Source organism: Saccopteryx leptura, chromosome 3 (genome assembly GCF_036850995.1).
Source record: "Saccopteryx leptura isolate mSacLep1 chromosome 3, mSacLep1_pri_phased_curated, whole genome shotgun sequence".
In the NCBI taxonomy this organism is placed as follows: Eukaryota; Metazoa; Chordata; class Mammalia; order Chiroptera; family Emballonuridae; genus Saccopteryx; species Saccopteryx leptura.
Genome location: NC_089505.1, coordinates 244,511,807 through 244,536,499, shown reverse-complemented (window position 1 = coordinate 244,536,499; position 24,693 = coordinate 244,511,807). Strand labels below are relative to the sequence as shown.

The window sequence follows — 24,693 nt, the reverse complement described above, 5'->3', positions numbered from 1 at the left end:
AAGGTGACGGTCAGGGTAGGACCGACGGCCACTGCGTTCCTGGGACTGCGGGAATGTCTCCCCGGAGACGAGTCGACTGCTCGGCCAGCTCCAGGGTAAGACAGTGTCGCCGAGGCCGCGGCCTGGCCCGGCCGCCTGCACTTGACCCCCGCTACCAGAGGAGGCGAGGGGAGCAAACTGCTGCGCTGGAGCCGGCGTCCCCGTGCGAGCCGGCCACGTGGCTGTGGCCGGGCCAGGAAAGTGCTTCCGAGTCCCGCGAACTACGGCTCAAGAGCTGCGGGGCGACCGCTCTGGCGGCGTCTCTCGCGCTGCCCCGGGCCTGGCCCTCGTGAAAAGTATTGAGTGTCCAATTTCTGGAGCTGTCCTCCTATGACACTCAGAAAACGCGATACTTCACGAACGAGGTCGCGGCCCAATAGACAGTGGTGGGCGAACCGGAGGGTCCGGTTGCCAGAAAAGCGAAAAGCTGCTTCTTGGGAGAACCTATTTGCTGGACCTTAAACATCCACTCTCCATTCGTTTCCAAGTTGTCTAAGAACTTAAACAACATCCCAGGACGAATTGGAGAGGGCTCAACTGAGTTACAAACAGGGGAATGGAGTTGGAGTTTCTCCCAAGCCCCCGGCCCCACGGACGCCTTCTTTGGCTACCGCGTGCGTTGAGAAGGTTGCAGCGGCCGCCGGACTCAGCTCAAGGGCAGAGAAGCGAGAAGATGCCCGCGGCGACGGGGTGGAGGTAGGCCGGGATCACCCCGCTGAGGCTCCAGGCCGGTTTTTGCCTCCGACTGCTGGCTCCTTCCCTCCCCGCGGTCCTTCGCCCCGCCCCGCCCCGCCCCCCACCTTGGGGCAGGTGAGCCCCGGCCAATGGGCGAGCGCGGGGCAGGTGCCCGCTAACCCGCGCCTCGCAGTGCGGCGGCCGCAGAAGCTGGGCTGGGCACTGCTGGAGGACGGGGGGCGGGGGTCGGTCCAGACTAGACTCGCGAGGGAGGGGACCGAGCTCAGCCCCCAGGCCGTAGAGACTGCTCGCAGCACCGCACTGGTCCGCGCCAGTGCACTCGCCGGGAGCTGCTCGCTCGCGGGCAGAGGCCGGCGCGCCTCGCTGCGCGCGGTGGCCCGACTCCGCGTTCTCCGGCTTGCACGCCCCTCGCGGATCCGCGCCTGGCTCACCCGCAGGGGCTGAGCGCAGGCGGGCGGACGGGGGAGGTGAGGGGTGCTGGTGTGTGTGCATGTGCCTGGCTGGGAGGACACCCCGCACGGCGGCGGCGCCAGGACGCGGAGCGCTCCCCAGAGCCCGGCTGCATCTCTCGGCTCTGGCGCCCGCGACCATGTTTCAGCCCACAGCCAAACGCGGCTTTACCATCGAGTCCTTGGTGGCCAAGGACGGCGGCACCGGCGGGGGCACTGGCGGCGGGGGCTCCCATCCCTTGGCGGCGGCTGCCTCGGAGGAGCCGCTCCGGCCCACGGCACTCAATTACCCTCACCCCGGCGTGGCCGAGGCGGCCTTCGTGAGCGGTTTCCCTGCCGCCGCAGCAGCAGCCGCCGCGGGCGCCGGCCGCTCGCTCTACGGTGGGCCCGAGCTCGTGTTCCCCGAGGCCATGAACCACCCCGCGCTGACCGTGCACCCGGCGCACCAGCTGGGTGCCTCCCCGCTGCAGCCCCCGCACTCCTTCTTTGGCGCCCAGCACCGGGACCCTCTGCACTTCTACCCCTGGGTCCTGCGGAACCGCTTCTTCGGCCACCGCTTCCAGGGTGAGTGCCCACGCTGTGCCCGCCTACGAGGCCGGCCGGCGCCCGCGCTGCGGTGACGCGGAAAAGGCTCGGGGCGCGCGGGGCTGTTCGGAAGTTGTTGCAAGAAGGCTGCGGGTCCTCAGAGGCCGATTCCCAAGCCGGGGAGAGAGACCCGCGCCGGATCCATCGTGCTTCTTGCTGCGTTAGGTCCTCTCCCAGAGAGACAGGTTGCGATCTCCAGGTTTTCCCAGTTACGATGCCGGACGCCAAACCCGGGAGCATCCTTAGAGCCTCTTTCCGTCCTCCCGGAGGCCTGCCTTAATCTCTCCAGGCTGAGCCAGTCCCAGCCCAGAGAGCGCAGTGCCCAACACCCTCCCTCTTCCCAGGCTGGACCTGGGACCATACTTCCCTCGCACGTCCATCACCAGCTCCCAGGGATCTGCCCTAGCTGGCGCGTCCGAGCAGGGCAAAGTCCACCTGCGTGCCCCGGTCTGTGTGAAGAAGGGGCAGCGGTTAGGGCAAACTGAAGAGTTAATGTTCAGTACGGTGTTGTCCGCTGTCTTGAGATATTTCTCAGCAACCTCGGCCCAACTTCTCCAAGTCACACGCGCCTCTCGGATGCAGGTGAGGAAGGTTTGCAATAGCAAACCAGCTTCCTCCGCCTTTTGCCTACTCTCGTAGCCCACCGGCTGTGGGGGAACCGACGGCCGCCTCCCAGGCAGGGGGCGGGGGCAAAACGCTTTTAAGGTCGCAGTCTCTCCGAGCCCCCTAGTACGCTATGGGCAATGGGTTTGCTGATGAAGATCTTCCACTGGCCTTACACACGCGCGCGCGCGCGCGCGCACACACACACACACACACCGATTCAATTATCTGACTTTCCCGAAGAAGAGTTGCATTTGTTGGAGTTAGTTTTCTGCCTTGAATTTGTTGGAGTTTGCTTTCTTTTCTTTTCTTTCTCTTTCTTTCTTTTTTAAACGAGTAGCTTTAATTTGTGCAGTAATTCCTTTAGTTTCCGGCTTTAGTTTGTTAGTGTAGACCCGGTCCTCAGCGTCATGAGGTTCCATGACTCAGAGCTAGGTAACCAGCTTTTAGTGAAAGAAATGAAAAGGACTTGGCTAGAGCTTGGGTTCCTGGAGCTAATCTGACGGCAAATCCGTCTACACAGTCAAAATAAACTGGATAATTGGTACAGTTATCTGGATAATAGGAGAAAAAAATCTCTTGAAACATTAACTAAGCTGCTTGTTTCACGGGAAGCCTTTCTCGGGTCCCAATTTGTCAGACTGTTTTCTCAGTCCCGTCTGGCTAGTAGACGCTGATCCAATAGGTTCCACAAAATAAGAGAATGTAATTACTTAAACAAAAATTTTTGTGGACACACATCTCCCCTTAAGATTTCAAAGATTTGTCTAAATCATCCAGGGGGGGAAACAGGCCTACGGGTGTCAGGAGATTTGGGCGAAAAACCTGTCAATTAAAATCAATGTTTACTGATAAAATTAAGTTTTGTTCAAAACTGAACAAACCACGTCCTTCATGGCTCGGTTCCGGGCCCGAGTCTTTAAACCCTGTGCCCGCGGACCCATTTGAGAGTCGCGTCTGTTTCTAAACCTTCCCACCAGGTGGGTGGAGGGACTGGCGAAGGGCTAGCGGCTCGGACTAGAGGACAGAGCCGGTCCTAAGCCTTGTGGTCTCTGCTCAGCCACAGAAAGCCTTTCCCCGCGGAGCCCCCGGCTTCGGACCCGTGCCCCATGCCCTCCCAGCCGCCTTTCTTGTCTCTGGCCTCTCCCGCCCAGGTTTGGGGCGCCGAGGGCCTCTTGAGAGCTCCAGCTCCGGCTCTGAGCATCCCCATTCAGACTAGGCCGGACAAATCTTCCGCAAAAAAATTTTCCTTTTGGAAATTGCCGCTGCTCCCTTAACTATCAGTCCCCACGGGCACGTTGTCGAGTTGCAAAACGTTTGGATTTTTCTCTCAAGAACCGTGTCAGGATACGGAAATGGAGCCAAATGTGGCTGCATTTTTGAACTCGGAAATTCGTTGGGCGCAGAAAGACTTGAGAACCCTAGACGTTTTGATTCCGGGGAGGGTCAGCCTCGCAGCCGACCTGTGCGCGCCCGGAGGCGGGTGCACTGCGGTGCCGGCCGGGCTCGGGGCTGCGAGTCGAGCCGGCCCAAAGCTTCCCGCGCCGTGTTTTCTAGAGAACCGGGTCTCTGCGATGCTCATTTCAGCCCTGTTTTAATACTAGAAATGAAACCCTACAGGAACGAAAAGAAACGTATCTGCATCTGCGTTCAGGACGCTGCACTCTCTTCGGCAGCCTGTCCGGCTGCTCAGGGCAGCGGCTTCTCCGCTAAGCGAGACGGCGGAAGAGGAGAAGCCAGCGCAGGAGGGTCGGACCTGGGCTGCGGGATCCTGAAGCGGAGGGAGGCAGCTTCGAGGCCTGGAGGGGAGGTGCCAGTGGAGACCAGGTGTTGGCTGCCCTGCGGGGCTATTTCCTGGACTTCAGGAACTTTCCTAGCAACTGAACAGCGTGGGGGGGGGGGGGGGGGGGCTTGGGAGACTCAACCTTCCGGGACCAGCGTTGGTAATGGATCGGTGCTTCAAAGAGCGCCTTTGTTCCGGCCGGAGGGGAGGGAGTGAGGTTATCTCCGCTGCCTGGCCAGCCTCTCCCTCTGGTAGCCCCAGGCTTCTCCGCCCGTCATCAGGCCTAAAGCCCCGGGACCTCCGAGGCCTCTGCTGAAGGCACTGCAGCTCAGCCCTGGGCCCTTCAGATCCCTTGCTTCCACCTCCAGTTGCTTCCTCCTTGGGAGTCTCGACTGCTAACTCCTAGCCAGTGCCTTGAAGTGGCCCGCAGAGAGAGACAGAGGAAAACGGGACTGGGTGGGGTTCAGTTCCTAGCTCCAGAGACGGTTAAGCCAGTCGCTTTTTACTTTCTCACCTGTCCTTATCTGAAACTGACAGCCCACTCTCACAGCTCAGAATTACGGGATCAAAACAGGCCACACCACACCACAGTCCCAAGCTTGTTCTGACCTTGTACTCCAAATACGGGAAACTGAAGTCGTTGTAGGGGTGGTTGAGGCCCCCCACCCACAGGTCAGAGTGAGATGGGCCCTTGCACATAGGTACCTAAAGCAACAAACCACCCGTGTCCTTACATAAAGATGTAGCTATTGATCCGTTTCTCAGGATGGTTAATTTTGTACTAAACATCCTCTTTCTTATAGGGAAAGCCCTGCTTATTTTGTCATCACTTATCAGCATCTTGAAAAAATTTCCTGCCTCCTGCTTCTTTGTGGTTGGATCAGAAGGACCCCTCTGTTTCTGTACATGCATGTGAACAAACTGCAGATACATGCTGTCCTCCCTGACAGGACATGACAGTGAACTGGGGCCATTCTCTCAGTGAGGCAGACCCCAAGCAACCTAGCTTTCCCCTAAAATAGCCAGACTGGTGGCAAGTGGACATGTGTGTGTCAGAATGACAGCGAAGCCTGTTGCTTTGATCCTCCACTTTGGATTTATAAACACAAACAGAGAGAACTCCACCACAGAAGGGACTGACACAAACTACAACCTTATAAAACAGCCATCAAGGGACACACACTCTGTGTCCTGCCTCTGCCGCCACTTATTGCCCTTCACACCTCTACCTCCCATTCACTCAGATCTGCAGTCTCTCTGCTGCCACCTCACTTCTGACCAGCCAGGGCCAGTCTAGCCACTGGAGCCAAACCCTGCAAATGCTGGGAGAAGCTAGGCTTTCTCTCTTCCTCTCCAGCTCATTTGTCCAGAGGAAACCCCTGTTAGGACTTGACCTGTGTTCAGAATGGTGTTATTTTTTGAAGCAATTTATTTTAACATCAACAAGAAGTATCTGCTTCCCACACACCTCTCCCACCTTTTTCTTACCCACACTTGAGACCTTAATCCTTTTTCCTACCTGGATCAGGCTCTTCCTTTCTTTCCCTCTTACCCCTCTCTGTCAGACCACCTCTCTGATCATCTATCCCCTCCACTACCACAAATTAAACGTCTCTTTCTTCAGACAGGCCTTACTTAGAATCCTGGGCCTGTTCCATATTGAAGGGCCCCACGGGTAGGCTGTCCCCCTCCATCTTACTATGATGTGACTCCCCTCCCTTTTGTAGAAGCATAGATCCAACCACTTGAAATGGATGACTGAAAATTAGTGGCTTCTCTCAGTCAGAGGACTTTTATCTCCCCCCAGGAACTAGCCCCTCATTGCTAGGAAACCCTGTTCTATAGAAAACCCCAGCAATAAAGTTTGCTTGTAGTGGTGTCTGAAGCCCAGGGACTTGGAGAAAGTAATGTCAGGCAGTTTCCACCAGCAGAGGGACATGAACCTGGAGAGTTTTAGCAACAGCATCTCAATTATAAACCCTGTTTCATTTACAGATGTATTTTCAGAGATGGGAGATCTCAGCTGAATGATCCAAACAATTGTCTTAAGAACAAAACAACAGGTCAAGTTGAGTCAAACCAGTGGCCACTTCTGAAGAAATTCATTGGATCAGTCGATCTCGACAGCTCACTCAGTCAAAATATTCTATCTAGGGCTCTGCGTTATTGGTGGGTCTGGGGGACTGTTATACGCCACTGCCCAAGAACCTGTGGGTGATTTCAGGGCTTTTTTTGAGCTGTTAGCATGTGTAACCAAGCCAGAGAGGGCCTACTGGGGGTAGGGGTGGGAGTTCTCAGAGACTGGGGCTCTGGGTGGAAGTTTGTTTGGCTTTTGTAGTTCCTGACCCCACCACCCCAGCCTCATCCAGTCCAATGTCATCCTCTCCTTCTGCATGTAAAAGCTGAGTCTCCATGATGGCCAACATTTGCCAAGGGACAGTCACAGTCTTTGAAAATCCTGTATGGTGGATGGGAGAAGAAGACTCCCATCTGGAGCAAATATTTATGAACACCCATGCAGAAACCAATATATCTATATCTATATCTATTAGAGAGAAAGATGATATCAAGATATTTATAAACATGTTTCTTTAGCACAGAACTATTCACAGATGAAGCAAGATCTTTTCCCACCAGAAAGCAGTGAGAGCCTCCTGTAGAGAGAGGCTTTTACCCGAGGGGTAAAGGGAGAGAGGAGGGGAAGGACAGAAGAACCTGACTTTAGACCATTGTGCTGCCTGGCCATTTTTTACCACTGGCCTATTTTTACCTACTGGCAAGGTAAAGCCTGGGCCTGTTGGTAGGCATTTCCAAAGGGCTAGTGGCTTGAGCAAGGCTGGTTTAAGCAGGTATGAGGAAAGACTTTCTTGGCTATCTTCTAGTTCCTGAATCTGTGTTTGGCCTGGGGATGCCTAACAGCTTCACTGTTCACCTTATCACGTTAGGACAAACAGCCCTTTCCCTACGTTTGGTCCCTCTTTGGGGAGATATAATGGGACAAGCAGACAAACAGAGCTAAGAGTTTTTTTCTGGCACCTTGGGCTCTTGGGTTGCTCCAGGCACTGTGATTTGGGCTGATAGGCGCCTCCCCAGGCCCCGGCCCACCCCCTAGCCCAACAGCGGACTGCACTTCTGCACTTCTCATCTCCTGACCGGACCCGTAGCTCTGGGAGTGCGAAGGGGTGTTGAGGAGGAGAGTGGACTTAAGGAAGGAGAAGCAAAAAGTAGAGGGGAGAAAGAGGGAGTCAAGGATGGGAGAGGGTAGCGGTGCTCCCGAGGGAGTAGGTGCGAGCCGGAGAGGCCCCGGCCAGCAGCTCACGCGCCCTCTCTCTGTCTACCCGTGTGTGTGGCGTCGGCGGCGCGGCAGCAGCGAGCGAGGTGCCCCAGGACGGGCTGCTTCTGCACGGCCCCTTCGCACGCAAGCCCAAGCGGATCCGCACGGCCTTCTCCCCCTCGCAGCTGCTGCGACTGGAGCGCGCCTTCGAGAAGAACCACTACGTGGTGGGCGCCGAGCGGAAGCAGCTGGCCGGCAGCCTCAGCCTCTCGGAGACGCAGGTAACAGCCGCCCCGCCGGCGAGCGGCCGCGCTGCCCCCGGAGCCCGGTGGAGGTGGGGGCGGCCAGAGTCCCTCGCCGTCCCCGGAGCCCTCTCCTGCCCCCGCGCAGCGCCCCCCCGGCCTGTCCTCAGAGCCCCGGACCCCAGACCTCCGACGGCGTCTCGCCTGGCAGAGACCGCAGTGTTTTAATTAATCAGGTTCTAAGGACTCGCCAGGAGGGGGATCGAGTCTTATCCCGAGTCTGCTCCCTGAGTCCGTAGGAAGCACCGGGCGTCCGCGGGCGGCGCCCCCGCCACTCCCCACGCCGGGCAGCCTCGGGGGGCGGCGGCCCGCACGGTGCTGGGTCGGACCCTGACCCCTCCCCCGCCGCTCCCGGGCGCTCCGGGTTTCGGGCCGCGGGGCCTTCCCGCGGGGCTCTGGGGCTCTGGGGCTCAGGGCAGCGCCAGCGGAGGCCTCGCTGCCCAGCGGGCGGGCAGGGGGAGAAGCCCTGTGCGCGCCCAGCAGGAAGGTCAGAGACCGGGGGTGCGCTGGGAGCGGCCAGCCCTGCCTGGGGCCGGAGGGCGCCCCGAGCCCCGCACGGGCCGCGGAACCGTGGGAAGTGGGGCTGGGAGCGCGCGGCACCTGAGGGCCCGGGATGGTGGGAGATGAACTCCGGGCACCCAGGGGCGGGCGTCAGAAGGGCGACTGAGCTGGGCAGAGGGTCAACTCCCCTGCCGGAGGGTTCGCACTGGGTGAAATGACAATTATCACGTATTTTTGTAATTGATCATTTCTTTTTTAAATTTAAAGAAGTAGATGGGAGTTATAAGGAAGCAGTGTTTTGTTTTGTTTTTGTTTTTTGGTTTTTTTTAAGAAAAGACTTTGCCACAAGTAAATGCTGCAGGGAGCACGGCCTGAGCTTTCGGTCAGCTTGAGCACCACTCGCTGGAGGGGCCTCAGAAGCCCCGCTCCCTTCAGTCCTTGTCAGCTCCCCGATCTCCAAAGGAGAGGTCTGCAAGCTGGCCTAGCGCTTCATCCTCCGCTCGCTCTCCTGTGCTTCTCCACGCCTACCCCGTGCCACCTCCGCCTTAGTGAGAAGGTGCTGGGCAGGGCTGAGGGGGCAGCCTGGGGTCTCCGGAGAGCAGTGAGGGCCGGAAGGGGGCTCAGTGGGGGAGTCCAAACCCTGAGTCCCCAGCTCCCTGCGGCCCGCTGACTCCACCCGCTCATCCTCCCGTCGTTTTTTAGTATCTACAGTACCATTGTCCTATCTGTCTGATACCCCACTTAATCAATGCCTTGCTCCTGTCTCCGCTAAAGGACTTGTATTTCCCCCCAGATTTGCTAGCTGAGCTGTTCCATCCGTAGAGATAAAGCTTACAAAACAACGGAGTTAATTCTAAATACATTTTAAAGGAAGATTTTTTTTAACACGTTCATAAAATAATATCCCTTCCCCTTTCCCAGCAAACAGCATTTTAAACTTGTCTGAAACAAGGAATCGATTTAAGAATGGTGTTTACAGCCTGACCAGGCGGTGGTGCAGTGGATGGAGTGTCGGACTGGGACACAGAGGACCCAGGTTCGAAACCCCAAGGTTGTCGACTTGAGCGCGGGCTTATTTGGTTTGCAACGAAGAATTGATGCTTCTCATCTCTCTCCCCTTCCTGTCTGTCTGTCCCTCTCTCTGTCTCTGTCACAAACAAACAAACAAAAAAACCTATGTTTTTTTTTTATACTGCTCACAAAAATTAGGGGATATTTCAAAGTGAATATGAAGCTATAAAATATTCCCTTATAAAAAAGGAAAAAAATAAGAATGGTGTTTACAGTTAAACTTCATTTAAAAGGTACTAGCTATTGCTGATCAGGCGGTGGCGCAGTGAATAGAGTGTCAGACTGGGATGGGAGGACCCAGGTTCGAGACCCGAGGTGGCCAGCTGGTTTGAGCAAAGCTCACCAGCTTGGACCCAGGGTCTCTGGCTAGAGCAAGGGGTTACTTGGTCTGCTGAAGGCCCGCGGTCAAGGCACATATGAGAAGGCAATCAATGAACAACTAAGGTCGCACTGAAAAACTGATGATTGATGCTTCTCATCTCTCTCCGTTCCTATCTGTCTGTCCCTCTCTCTGACTCTCTTTCTGTCTCTGTAAAAAAAAAAAAAAAAAAGTACTAGCTATTAAATTTTAAGAACACAGAAGGATTTATGATCCCACCACCTACAGATTAACACTTGTTGAAATAATGTCATTGTTTAAACTTTCGATTTTTTAGCTCAGTGAAAGCATTTTTAATTAACTTTCTTTAGCTGATTCTAGCTGCTTGTCAATATTTGCTCCTAACAATGCCAGTAAATATGATTGTTTCTTTCATTTTCATTGTAAGATTTACATTTAAAACAAACTTATTTAAAAGCTTCCCTATTAAAACTCATATCTAATATTGTTCCATCTATATAAGTGAGCTGGTTTTAGCATATGGAACAAAAAATAGTAGTAGAACCACAGGAGGTTTGGGCCTGAGAAAGCTGCATGTGGAGGCTGTCTCTCCACGGGAGGATTCTCTCCAGGAGGACTCCGAGGTGGCGCCTGAGCAGAGCTCCCAGGCAGGCAGATGCAGTTTCACTCTTTGCCTCCTTGCTCACTGACTGTGTGACCCTTGGGTGAAGTACTCAGCCTCTCTGAGTCCCATTTATCTCCTCCAGAAAATATGTTGTCTAAGGATTTAAAGGCACTTCATATTAACTCAAATAACATCAATTCTTATCTCCGGTACATCCTTCCCTTTATTTGAAGTAATATATCAAGATAATATTATAATAAGATCCAAATCTGGGCTTCCTGACTCTTAGTCCGTTCTTTCTGCTACATCCAGTCTCCTTTATCATCAGAGCTGTCTTTCTGTCCTCCTAACTTATCATTTGGTTCTATGTTATATCATTAACTAATCAACGCTCCATCTTACAGTATTTACCAGGCAAGCTAACCTCATTTCCAGCTGTCAGCTACTTGTCGAGCTTCAGTGGCTCCCATCAGCCCCCTGCCGTTTACTTCTACTGTCAATATCTATATTTTTCTCTCAGAGCTCTCTAATCTATCCTTCACAGATAGCTGTTTTATATCTAGCCATGTACTTATGTCTGCTCTCATTATACTGCCTCCCAAAGCCAATTAATTTATATTTCCTGATTTCTATTAATTATAGTGTTCTTCCTAACAATAACTCCTATTTACCCAACTGTTGGTGATCTCTGTATCGTCTATTTTGTTTTATCTTCTGCGTACTTACCATTCACCTCAAACTTCCCTCTCTATAGATCTACTTAGCAACTGACAAAGATTGTATATTCCTACATCTGCTAATGGTAATCTATCATCATCAGTCCCAGCTTTGTCTTCTTTCTGGGCCTCAGCTGCTGTATTTGTAAGGCTGAATAAAATCAGGCCTGACCTGTGGTGGATAAAGCATCGACCTGGAATGCTAAGGTCACTGGTTCAAAACCCTGGGCTTGTCCAGTCAAGGCACATACAAGAAGCAACTACTACAAGTTGATGTTTCCTACTCCTCTGCCCCCTCTTTCTTCTTTTCTCTCTCTCCTTTCTCTAAAATTAATAAAATAAAATCTAAAAAAAAAAAGTACTGAATTAAATTAACTCCAGGGTTCTTTCCAACCTGAGTTTCTGCATCTATATTCTACTTCTCTGTGTGTAATCCTTCATATAAATCCTCAGAGCTCACAGTATATCTCCCACATATCAAAATATTAAGTGAACTTTGCTGTTGTTTAATCATCTGCCATGTCCAAATATCAGTCTGTTGATAGGCTATCTCTATCTCACAAAGAAATTTTAAAATATTGATTCCTCGGCTCTACTCAGAATTCTCTTAGGAGTTTCAGGATGGGACCCAGGAAAAGTTTGGATGAACAGCCAGCCTGAGCATCTTGGCTCTGGGAGGCAGAGGCCAAGTCTTCCTATTTCTCGCTGTACTCCAGGGCCCAGCTTAGTGACCAGTAAGGAGTAGATAATCCATAAACATGTGATGAATGAATGGGCAGACTTCTCTTAATGGTACACATAGCCATATGTTAATTTATCTGTCATTCCCCTTGCTCTCTGCCCCTCTGTTTTCTATCTTTCCCTTGCACTTTCTTCTAGATTGTTGATCTAGAAGATCTGGTTTTATCCATGGATAAAGCTTTTGGTAAGGTTAGGCAAATCAGTGTGCAGATCTTAATCCAGAGATCAAGTATCTCTGTATACCCAAAGCTTTAGCATGGAGTGTCAGGAGGTGGGCACCCTGAGCTTCTTTGCTGGGGCAGGGCTGCATGTGTGGTTGGGGGTAGGATGCTGGGATGATGGTGGGTTTATTCAGAAGGTGGAAGGAGGAGCCCCAGTCTCTTCTCCCTTCTGGCTCTAACCACTTTCTCCTCACTGCTGTGGTATAGCCCTGGAGTCTACATGGATGATGCTCACTTAAGTTTAGTCCTGGTGGCTAGGTCAGATGAGAGCCACGAGTGCAAATGAGTGTGTGTGTTTGCGTGTGCATAACGGGTATGTGTAACATCGTGTTCCCACAATATGGGGCACATATAGGCTTAGTGTTATTGATCCCAAAGGTCAGGTGATATCATATGTACATATCAGATGCTGGCAAGCCATCATATAGCATGGAATGTAGCTTGCATGTGAGGAGGGCACAGTCATTTTAGGGAGATGAGAGAAAGCATTCCGTTGCTTCAGGCTGATCAGTTGGTCTGTGTTTCCAGCTGACCCTCCTGCTCTGAACAGTTCAGCAGGTGTCTCTTGACCTTCCCTGGCTTTAAGTTTAGCTGATTGTGAAGGGAAAGGGTGCAGAGATGTGGTCCTTGGCTTTGGAGATTCCTCAGTTAGTAGTGGGACCTAAAAACAAAGTGTGCACACTTGTAGGATATGCACACTTTGCATTAAGGGGGACAACTGGAGTCCCCTTGAAGTGACGGGACTGTGCTGAGGGAGGTCAGGGGAGACCTACACGGTTGATTCACCTAAGAGTGAGGGAAGCATCCGGGCTGGTCTGAGAGGAGACAAGAAGGCTCAGGAAGAGTTGGGGCTGTGGTTGGGGGGGGGGCGTCAAAGGCGATCTCAGTTTAAGGGGGTGAGAACTGAGTTTGCCATGGCAGTGGGCTTGGCCTTGTGAGTGGGGACAGCTCGCATGATCAAATGGATCCCTCATCCTGTGTCTGTCCCACAAAGTGAGAGGATGGGAGGAGAGCAGGCTGGGGAAGGGGCTTGATTTATGTCTCCAAGCCTCTATCTTGTCTGAGGACTTTCTCTGTGCCTGAGGAGGATACAGGCTTAAATTAAAGCAGAAGAGGGAACAGTAGGACAGAAGGAAGAACTTTTTGTATTAAAGTTACAAAACTCAAATACCCCTTAATAAGGCTATTTGAACTCCTTGAGGAGAGAACAGGTATTCACCTGAAAGTGTGCAGGGCCCAGTAGTCCCAGACCCTTCCACTTGGGTGAGCTAAGATTGGGAGTGGTGGAAAAGAAGGGATCCACAGCTGGTTCATTCAGACAGAAGATTATTTCAGAGTTAAGTCTGAAATATTGGCTGGAGATGTAGTTTGCATGCTTTTTAGTTCATTTGTCCATTCACTCATGCATCAATACATGCATGCCTTTGTTCTATAATGCATAAATTGATTACTCCGCTAATGCATTGACTGATTGTTTGATTCATTCATTCATTCATTCTTCCAGAGCAGTTTCATCTTCTTCATCCAGCCTAACTCAAACTGACCCTTGTCCTCCAACAATAAGTCTCCCTCCCTCAACTTCCCCCTATAAGTGGTTAATACAATCCACAACATGGAGAATTAAGAATTGACAGTCTTGGCCTGACCGGTGGTGGCACAGTGGATAGAGCATTAACCAGGGACATGAGGACCCAGGTTTGAAACCCCAAGGTCGCCGGCTTGAGTGCGGGCTCATCCAGCTTGAGCATGGGCTTACCAGCTTGAGAGTCAGATCACCGACTTTAGCATAGGATCATAGACACGATCCCATGGTTGTTGGCTTGAGCCCAAAGGTCACTGGCTTGAAGCCCAAGGTCACTGGAATGGGTCACTTGCTTAGTTGTAGCCCCCTCCCCCCCATCAAGGCACATATGAGAAAACAATCAATGAACAACCAAGTGATGCAACTGAGTTGATGCTTCTCATCTCTCTCCCTTCCTGCCGGTCTCTGTCTGTCTCTCAAAAAAAATGACCATCTTGAAGAAGTGTCCACTGAACTAAGCCAAAAGAAGATCCTGTCTCTTCAGCAATTAGCACTTTCTAAACCCCGTTACTAATTAGACCACAATCCCTCTGCCATCGACTTTCTCCTGTTTTCCAGGTCTGGCCTAGAGCATAAGGCTGGGTCACCTCATCTCTCTGGCCAGCTGGCTGAACAGACCTGAAATGTGTCCACTAGGACTCCAGAGCAGACTAACTCACTGCTTTGGTTCTCCAGGTTCTCACAGTCCAGTGAGGAGACAGGTTTGAGCAAATAAATTAGCGCACTGCTGGGGTCACCGTTACTGAAACAGGGAAATGCTAAGGAAGTACAGATAGGTGATGGGGCAGGTCCAGTTTCAGAACATCTGAGCAGGGTTTGAAGAACTAAGTAAGAAGAGCATTTCAGGTGGGGTAACTCAGGTCAAAACAGAGACTCTTGGAAGAGTGTGGCTTATCAAAAAAACTCAGATCACTGAGGTAGGGACTTGGGAGACCAGAAGGAACCTCTCTTGTCAAACTCCCCGGGGTCAGAGATGAGTGAGGGCTTCCTCCAGCCAATATCCTAACTGTGCCTTTGGGACTTAGAGAAAGGTGTGGGGTGTGGTGGGGGAACAGGTCCAGAAGAAGCACAGCCTCCTAAGGCCGGCTCCCACAGAGCTGGCAGCCGCACAATGTGTCCTGGTTCCTTTCTAGGCCCTCTGTCCTCTAGGGAAGGGGCTCTGGGATGACCCCAGAGTTGTCCAGCTGGATTGGAGAGGTCATAGGTGTCACTCTTATTTCCTATTACACTCAGAGCCCAGTTCCTTTTATTTTCCAAGTAAAAAATAATTATTAATTGTTATCAGTAACACATTAAAGAAAGTTCAGGGAAGTGGAAAGAAGAAAGAAAAGTTGTCCAAATGTTGGGTATATATCCTTCTAGTCTTTTTTCCCCCATGCATAGATTTTGTTTTTCAATGGTTGTCCTAATACTGTGCCCAAACTGTGCATCCTGCCATTTTCACTACTATTACTAAGTCATAAGCATCCCCGTGTTAGTACAGTCTTTGTAAACAGCATCTGGACACTCAGCCCAAGGCTGTTCGGAAGATAGCCAGCCTGCCTGGGGAGAGGGTTCATGGCCGTTTCTAGACGGCTGCCTCTTTGACACCAGTTATTTTCCTGGAGAAAATATTCAGAATCACCTTTCATTTGGGCGTGCCAGGAAGCAGTCCCTGTATCTGAAGCTCCACCACTGAAGCCTTCCTCCCTTGGACCAGTGAGTCTAGGCAAGGGTAGTAGGCTGGGTCCATGCTACTGTAGGCAGGTCTCCTTCTAGGAAGGAGACATGGGAATGTGTGGGAGGGGGAAGGAACAGATAGGGGCCCTCTGTCCCTAGTGCTGCCCAGGGCTGCCCTAGATCACCCTGTCGGCAGGCCAGCCATGCCTAGTCCTCAGCCAGCCCCTTGGGCTCTTAGGAATCCGCCCCAGGCAGCATCCAGACGTGACTCGTGACTCATGTACATGCCTTGCACAGGAGGCAGGGCAAGCTCACCCACCTACTATATGGCACAGTCACAGCAGGCTCCAGGGTGGGTGGGTGAGGGGCAGGAGCCAGGCTGGCCTCCAAATTTTTATGCTGATAACCACCCAGGGCCCAGAAATCCCTGTGTCCAAGGAAAGGTGAGCATAGAACGCAGAAGCCCTGTGCCTAGAACATCTGCCATCTTCCCCATCTACCTGAGGTGACACACAGGTGAGGAAGGGGTCTGAACCTTGCCCTGGAAATGAGGGGAGAAAGCCCTCCCTTCGTTTTATTGCCAAAGGCCAGGCCCCTCATCTCTTCCTGTCTCTAGCTGGCTAGTCTGCTGGCACCAAGCACCAGCCCCCCCCCCCCCCAATCCTAGTGCTCTAAAATCAAGGGACAGGACAGATGGTGCTGTGGAAACCCTCGGTGAGGGGTGGCTAGGGGGAGCCCCAGGGTGGGTGGGCTCCATGGAAGGGACAGAGGTGAGTGTCGGGGAATTGTGAGGGTGGGGCATCCTGGGCAGAAAACTGCTCCCCGGGCCTGGGTGCCAAGCCTGCTCTTGACTGCCATTGCCTGGTTTTATGGCAAAGACCTGTTCCTTTCACCCATTCTCAGGGAGTCGGGGCTGGACCAGGTCGTCCTTCTGAGGACTGCCCTTGGCCCTGCCCAGGACTCGGGGATCTCTCCTCAGCAATCACTGCTGCTGCCCCAAGCCAAGGTCCTCACCATCAATCCACACACAGCTTACTACTGGCCATGAGCACAGGTTCCACAGATCGCTCTAGCTGCTTTCAAATGTGCTGTCATTTCCAGGAAACCATCCATGCTTTGTAACCCTGCCCTCTCTGCACCACCTTCCCCAGAGACCCTCTTGAGCAAAAGCCCAGGAGGTGCTCTGGAACTGCAAGGGCCCCAGAAAGCGTTTCTCCTATAGAGGAGAGATTTAAGCCCAGAGAAGGGAAGGGACTTAGAAGAGGATCAGCCAGGCTCCTGCCACTGACTCAGAATGGTCTGGTCTGGCCTGGCTCAGCAAGCCAGGTATAAAATTGTGTGGTCAGGAGGAGCGGACAGAAGGAGCACGTGATAGCTTTATATGTTCTCTCATTTCTGCTTCCATTAACCCTGTGGAGGGGTGATTATTATCTCTTCTCTAGAAACTGGTAGAGTCCCAGGTCTGCCAGGCTCCAGAGCCTGGGCCTCCCTCTGTTGTGCTGTGGCTACAGGATGCTCAGCAGCTCCATGACCCTCCCTTCCCTCCGTTAAAAGGGACTGGAAACCAGCCCTCTCTGGTCCACTGTGTCCACTCTAGCCCTAACGGTGGCAGCTGGCCAGGGAAAAGGATCCTGGTCTTGGTTTCTCCGTCTGGCTCTCAGCTTGGCCGCTGGTTGGCAGGAGTGCTGAAGCCCCTGTGGCTGCTCTGGGGGCCTCCTGGGTGTTTCTCACCTGTGCCCCTCCCTCCCTGGCCCAGGTGAAGGTGTGGTTCCAGAACCGGAGGACAAAGTACAAGCGGCAGAAGCTGGAGGAGGAGGGGCCTGAGTCCGAGCAGAAGAAGAAGGGCTCCCACCACATCAACCGGTGGCGCATTGCCACCAAGCAGGCCAACGGGGAGGACATCGATGTCACCTCCAATGACTAGGGTGGGTAGCCATGAATCCATGAGGGCAGAGTGCTGCTCACTGCCGGCCAGGCCTGTGGATGGGCCCAGCTGGACTCTGGCCACTCCCGGTCAGGCTGCGGTCACATCACAGCCCCATAGGGCTTGGAGCCTGGGGCTACCACCGACAGAGGGACAAGAAATGGGCTGGCTGAGGCCTGGGACTGCTTCGCCTTCTCCTTGGAGAGCCTTCCCGCCTGCCTGGGCAGGCTGACAGCCACTGCTGCCTCCCAGCCATTCTCCATTTCTCTCTTATTTTTGTTTTGAAGCATTTCTGTTTTAATTTATTTTTCAGGCACCCACTGTAGCTCTTAGTGATCCCCTGTGTTTCCCTTCCCTATGGGAACAATAAAAGTCTCTCTCTCAATGACACAGGCAACCAGCTCCAACCCCCGAGCTGTGAGCCTGGGGTGGTGGAATCGGGTTCTGGGGCAGTGGGGACTGCCAGCACAAGCTTGTTCAGGGCCTGGGAGCCTGGGCGAGGGGGCTTGGAGGCTCAATTTATTAACTCCTTTCCTTTGCTGGTTATTGACCTGGTCTCTCAGGATGCTCCAACTCCACAAAAGAAACTGAGGCTAGACATAGGGAAGGACACCCCTGTACAGGAGGGAGGCTATGCTCAGGTCTTTGCAAATATGTTGAGCAATGAGAGTCAGGTCCAGGTAGGTCAGAGGAGAAAAGAATGTACAAAATCCCCCATGCTTAGGGACTCTAGTGGCTTCTCCTCCAGTCGAGGAGAAATTGGAGGAAAAGGGGGCTTTTGGGGGCTGGGTGGAGGGGACACCCTTCACAGAGGTTCACAGTCCTAGCCCCAAGTCCTGGCCCTACCAGGATGCTCACCTGTCCCTGTAGAACCCCCTGTGCAAGTGAAAGCTTCAGAGACAGGGCTTGAGGACTCAGGGTCTCCCAGCCTGGGAAAGAGCTCCAAAGCAGGACATACCACGCTCTTTAGTTCACCTGCCCTTCAATTTGTCCCCTTGTCTTTCCTGCTTGTTACCCACCAAGGTTTCCTCCATCCTAGAAAAGGAAAACCTGTATTCCTAACCTCTTCCTTATGACATCCAGTCCTGTCTCTACTTTACTTCCCAAGTGGTCCCCAATCTTCTGCTGATGCTGATGACAGTCAGTTGCTGCCGCCCCCTTATGGCCAAACTCAGAGGCCTCTCACCTGGCTTCACCTGCACCCCAATCTCTGACCATTCCCTCCGACTCCCCACCCCTCCCTACCTGTATCCGGTACCTCTGACACCTTCTGCCCCTCTGAGTCCTTCCCAGTCTTGTCCTTGCCTCGACACCTCTGTCCACCCCAGAGTCAGTCCATGTGCCCTTGGCCTGGGGCCCTGCAGCCAGTGCCAGGACTTGTCTTTGGCTCCCTCGTCCATGCCTCCAGCCGAGCTCCATTGAGCTGCATACCCACTGAGCCGGCCACCAGCTGTCTGCTGTACTCCACACCTCTCAGTACCTCAAACCCAAAGCATTTCTCCACCTGTTCTGCAGGGTTGCCCACCATGGCAAATGGCCAAGGTTTTGTCTACCTTGGGAAACAGGGTACATGGCTCCTGGGGAATTGGGAGGGGAGGAGAGTAATAACAGGTATAATGAGGTTTGTGTGGGTGTTGAGGATGAGGCCCACTTCAAAGGAGGACCTCCATGCTACAGCCAGGGTTCTCTCCCTTGAGCCCAGTTAGAACCCTGTCTCCCCTTTCCTAAGGTCCCCAGCTTTGGCCTCTCCTACCTCACTCCCGGTACCCTCTGTTCAGTCTCACCCATGTCATCCCTGCTCCTCAGTGAGCCAGGGGTTCTGCCTGAGCTGTGCCTTTACTTACACTGTTCCTGGTGCCTGGAATGTCCTAGGGGCTTGATCTATGTCGAAGTCATTGGAAAGATGTCAAAGGCCCAGCCTTGTGGCCTAGGGGCACACCTAAGGATCCAAAAACAGAAGGTCCTTCTGCTGAGACTCACTTGGGACTAGAAACCAAAGGGCTGTGTCCTGTTCCAATGCCCCTTGCCCCATAAACCATGAAAATGCGTCCCTCACATCCTGAATAAGTCCAAGTTAAACCTCAGGTGCACTCCTTCACTGTCAGCCAGGTGGGATGAGCTCTGGGGACGCAGGTTGGGTGAGGATGAAGAGAGGAGGCATCCTTTGGCACTAGTAGGGGGCAGAGGAATGGGTGAGCTATTCCTCTCAAGATTCTCACTTGTTGGGGGAAGGGTACAAGAAGATCACAGCAGAGCATCCCCTGTCATACATATAAAGAGCTGGAAAAGACCCAAGGAAACCTGCCAATCTTCCTAGGCCAGGCCTGCTGGGGGCGGGGCAGGAGTACCGAGCACTCCCATCCACCCCCCCATGTTGTGCCTCTTCCTGCAGACGGTAAATATTGGTGTTGTGACTTAATTAATAAAGGCTTCTGTGAGCCTGAAAAACATGGAATCAGGATGAACTATTTTCTGAGCTGCGGGCTTGCCAGGTTTGCTAATTTGGGAGTTTTTGGGCCCTCTCCAGGGAACAAACCAAAGTCTCTCTCAAAGAGACACAGATGCAGCTGGGAAGGGGAGAAGAAGCCTAGGAATGATGCTCCCTTCCCTCCCCCAGGCTCCCTGGGGGTCAGGGCATGCAGGGCTGAGGACAGGTGGACAGGAGCTATGGCATCAGGCCTTCCCTGAAGCAGACACAGTCACATCCCTCAGTGGCACTGGACTCCGGGCCCTGCATGGTGGGGGGGGGGGGGGCTGAGGTATGATGAGCACCTGTGGGAACCCCAAGCTGCATCTGCATGTGGCTGAAGGTGAGGGAATACAAAGGGAGCTGTTCTTAACTAGTGGCCTAAGCTCTGTGCCTCACATCCAGGGAATGATCTTTACACATCCTCTTGTCCCCGGAACTTTTGAAATTAGTCCCTCCGTCCTCCACAACAGCATGGCTGGTGCTCTTAGCATCTCTGCACTTGGCTCACACCAACTCCTCCTCACCTCACAGGTAGGTGCTGTGACTGCTTCTCGGGGAGCTTTGTGGAAGCCTCGCCAGTGAACCGGGTTCTGGCCAGGAGGGAGCCAGGCTGGGCCCATGGCCCGTGGTGAGCTCGGCTCCCTCGCTCCTGTTGCAGGGCAGCCCCGCAGGGGGCGGGGCAGGGAGGCCAGCAGGCTGAGCGGAGCAGGCCCAGCCAGCTTTCCTGTCAGACAGGCGCTGCCAATGCGGAGCCAGACATCAGAGCAGGTTTAACCAATTACCCGAGCGCCCCATCTGCTGTCTGGGGTGTGTGTGAGGGTGAGTGCCTGTGAGGGTGTCTGGGAGTGTCTGGTCTGGGAGGGCTGTGGGCATGTGTGCATGAGTGTGACTGTGAGGGAGTGTGTGTGTGTGTGTGGGGGGGTGCGGCTGTGCACGTGGGCAGTGTGTGGCTGCATGTCCCAGTCATGCCCCCTCACTTGTCAAACACTGTGAGTACCAGCTTATGATCTTCCCGTCTCCCCAAGACCTGGGCGTCCACATGGCAACCCTCACCCAGCAGCACAGTCTCAGTCCTCACTCTCCTCATCACCACCCACTCTCAGGCCTTATCAGATCCCATGTTCTTCCTGCTCGCTCAGTTTTCCTCTATATCCATGCTTGAACTCACGGCCCCTCCTGGCCACGGGCTCCTCTGTTCTCTCTCCAGCATCCTCTTGTCCCACTGTTCCTTAGTTGTCCCGGCGTGGCAAAATCCTGACCTTGCTTGAATCTGTTTCCTTGCCTGCCCTTGCAGCTGAGTCTGTAAGTACATCAGGCAAGTTTACTGGATGGCACCCCTGGAGCTCCAGGGTCCTACCCCAGCTGAGGCCTCACCCCTGTTGAAAAGTCCACTCCCATTCTCAGGGGATGTCTCAAACAGTCATCCTCCTTCCCACACCTCTTCTCCCCCCTCACCCTCAGCAGAGGACTTCACTTCCATCCTGGAGAGAAAGAAACACCGGAAGAGAACACCTGCCTATCAGTCAGGGCCTGGCAGGAAGAGGCGGTCCCTTCAGTGGGGCACTTTGAGGAGAGCTGAATAAAGGAATGATCACGAATTTTGGAAGCCAACAAGAGATGTTGCAGTACCCCAGGCTAGCAGCAATGGGGAGCACATACAGCCTTTAGGCCTAAAGATGCAAGGGGCAGGAGCAGTTACCAGAATCTGGAAGGCCAGCTGGGTAGAGAGGGCCCTGGATGGAGCTGTGGCCTTCAGTAGACGGAGGCCACAGACAGCAGGGGAGACCAGGGGAGACCCTGTCTCACCCTCCTCCAATCCTCCAGTTTCCTGCTGGTTATTCCCAGTGCTGGGAGCCAGATGTCAAGTCCATTGGAGTCAGCCTCCTGGAGAGCTGCTGGGGGAAGGGTGCAGAGTAGGTCTGGAGGAGCCAGGGAAACTAGCCTCTTACCCCTCAACTTTCTACCCTCAAACACACACTGTCTGCATCGAGCCCAGCCTCTCCACCTGCCTCCTGTTACTACCCAAGTCTCTTCTCTCCTCAAGGAGCATTCTCCCCACACCCCTGCAGGTCCTCATTCTTGGGTGGTTCTTCCTTTTCTTTTCTGCCTTTACAGTCTCTTCTACTCTCATCCACTAGAGTTTCGATAGGCCCCAAAGTCTCCTGTCTAAAACCCTCCCATAGCCCTACATCATGCTACAGTCATCGTCATGTGTCAGCCCAACTCACAACCAAATTTCTTTAAAGAATGATCTACACTGGCAGTCAGTGGGAGGCCTGCTAACTTCTCACCCATAAAGATCTGGCTTTTGCCCTAATCACACTTCATTGAGACCATTCTCTGCAGCTCCTTTCAGGGAACATGCCCTGGTCTTCATCTTCCTTCTTCTCAGCACTTGCTAAGTATGTGGACAATTGCTCCCACTTGAAGAATGCTCAATTCTTGTCCTCTGGGATATCGTACACTCATCTTCCTCTTACCTCTTGTATTAGGTTGCTAGGGTTGCCAGTGACAAGCAACACAGACTGAGGCTTAAACAACATAAATTGTCTCATATTTCTGGAGGCTGGAAGCCCAAGATCTAAGTGCCAGCAGGGTTGTTTTTTCCTGAGGCTTCTCTGTTACCTGGCAGAGGACTGTCTTCGTGTTCACATGTTATTCTCCCTCTATGCATGTCTGTGTCCAAATTCCTTCTTCTAAGGACACCAGTCATATTGGAATAGGACTGACCTAATGACCTCATTTTACCTTATTTGCCTCTTTAAAGACAGTCATATTCTGAGGTATGGGGGATTGAGACTCCAACGTATGAACTTGGGGAACAAAATTTAGCCCATACATTTTTCCTTTCTTTTCTTCTTCCTTTCTTATTTCCTTTCCTCCTTTCTTATTTTCTTTGTTTTCTTTCTTTCTTTCTTTTCCTCTTTCTTTCTCTCCCCTTCCCTTTCCTTCTTTCCTTTTTTTTCCTTTCCTTTTTTATTTTTTGAGAGAGAAAGAGGGAGAGAGATAAGCACCAACTTGTAGTTGTAGCACTTAATTGTTCACTGATTGCTACTCATATGTGCCTTGACTGGGGGTCTCCAGCCCAGCCGGTGACCCCTTGTTCAATCTAGTGACCTTAGGCTCAAGCCAGTGACCTTCAGGCTCAAGCCAGCAACCATGGGATCATGTGATCATGTGGTGATCCCACCACGCTCAAGTTGGTGACCCCACACTCAAGCTGGTGACCCCATGCTCAAGCTGGTGAGCCTGAGCTCAAGCCAGATGAGCCCATGCTCAAGCCAGTGACCTCAGTGTTTCAAACCTAGGACCTCAGTGTCCCCAGTTGACACTCCACTGCACCACTATTGGTCAGGCAGCCCATATAACACTCCTTGTGGCTGAACTTCTCAGCAGCCTCATGTTTCTCCACTCAGGTCACAGAGATGGGGACTTCTTGAGGAAACATCCAGGTCTTCCTCTTCTCATGCCACATACTCCCTGGGTGGTGGCCTCTGTTCCTTTAGCTCCAGGTGCTCTCTCGATAAACGGATACCATGCCACTCTACATATCCAATCCTGACCTGCCTCCTGAGTTTCACACTCGTCTCTCAATAGCTCAACTTGGTTATCTTACAGGAACTTCTATTAACTTGTTTTTATTTTTATTTTGTTAGTGAGAGGAGGGGAGGCAGAAAGACAGGCTCCCACATACACCTTGACCGGGATCCACCCAGTAAGCCCACTAGGGTGCGATGCTCTATCTGGGGCCCTTGCTCCATTGTTTAGCATCCCAGCCATTTTTTTACCTCCTGAGGTGGAGGCTATGGAGTGCCCGGGGTCAACTCACTTGAACCAGACGAGCCATCCTGTGGGAGGGGAAGAGAAAAGGGGGGGGGGGGGGAGAGAAGCAAATGGTCACCTCTCCTGTGTGCCCTGACCAGGAATTGAACCTGGGACATTCACATGCCAGGCCAATGCTCTACCACTGAGCCAACCAGCCAGGGCGACTACTAACTTGTAAAACAGAATGCATCACCTTCTCTGCAAATTTTTCTTTCTTCACCAAGAAACGGCACCACTATCTATGTCTTCAGCTGCCCAAGCCAGGAACTTGGGGCTATCTTTGACTCTTCTCTGTCACCTTCCCCACAATCAACCATCAAGAGCTGAGCAGTCCTGATGTCCTGACTTCTCTTCATCCCCATCCACCACCCAGCCCAGCCCCCGGTTCTCTCACCGTGACTGCCACAGTGCCCTCCTCCCTGGTCTCCCCAGCAGTCTTGCCAGAGTCCATGCTCCACTCCACTCGGTTGTCAGATGACTCTACTTCCCTGCTGGAAGCCTCTGATGACTCCCAGCTCTCCCTGACCCTGCAGCAATGGGCCCACATTCACTCTCAATGCCTTGCCCCCCCCCCCAGTTCTGTAACAACTGAGCTTCCAGCAGCTCAACCCAGGAGGGAGTTAGGGCCCTGCGGTTCCATCCCTCTCTCTGCCAGGCTTACCTGTGAAGAGGAAAGCCAGCCCAGGTGGCAGGGGTACCCCTTCCTTACTTCCTCACTGGGTTTGCATGGGGTCTTCAAGGGGGGGGGGCATCTGCTGCCTCTGCCTACTTGCTCATTTGTTCATTTTCTCTTTCCTCTTTTTTGTTCTCTCCTTCCTTCTCTCCACCCCTCCACAAGGACCAGGGAGCCTGGGGGAATAGGGGTCCAGACTCCTGCCCTGGCTGAGGAGGTGTCCTGTGGGGAAGGAGCCAGACTCACTGCTGCCGCACCTCAGAGGGGGCATGGAGCCAGAGTGCTGCTCAGCCACTGCCCTGAGCGGCCCCTGGCGCTGCAGGGAGGCGTGGGCATGTGGGGGGCAGGCCTGCAGGGAGTGGCGGAGAGGCCCCTGGTGCTGCAGGGAGACACGGGCACGTGGGGGGCAGGCCTGCAGGGAGGCACGGGCACGTGGGGGGCAGGCCTGCAGGGAGTGGCGGAGAGGCCCCTGGCGCTGGAGGGAGGCACGGGCACGTGGGGGGCAGGCCTGCAGGGAGTGGCGGAGAGGCCCCTGGCGCTGGAGGGAGGCACGGGCACGTGGGGGGCAGGCCTGCAGGGAGTGGCGGAGAGGCCCCTGGCGCTGGAGGGAGGCACGGGCACGTGGGGGGCAGGCC

General features: G+C 53.5%; 1 protein-coding gene across 1 annotated transcript; it reads left to right on the top strand.

Annotated features, from left to right (window-relative positions):
- The first annotated feature begins 892 nt into the window (after window positions 1-892).
- EMX1 (empty spiracles homeobox 1) lies at window positions 893-19,499 on the top strand. The gene is made up of 3 exons (XM_066378001.1): window positions 893-1,748; window positions 7,526-7,710; window positions 16,923-19,499. Exons 1-3 carry the CDS (start codon window positions 1,226-1,228, stop codon window positions 17,088-17,090), a joined length of 876 nt encoding a protein of 291 aa, XP_066234098.1. The 5' UTR covers window positions 893-1,225; the 3' UTR covers window positions 17,091-19,499.
- Window positions 19,500-24,693: the final 5,194 nt, after the last annotated feature.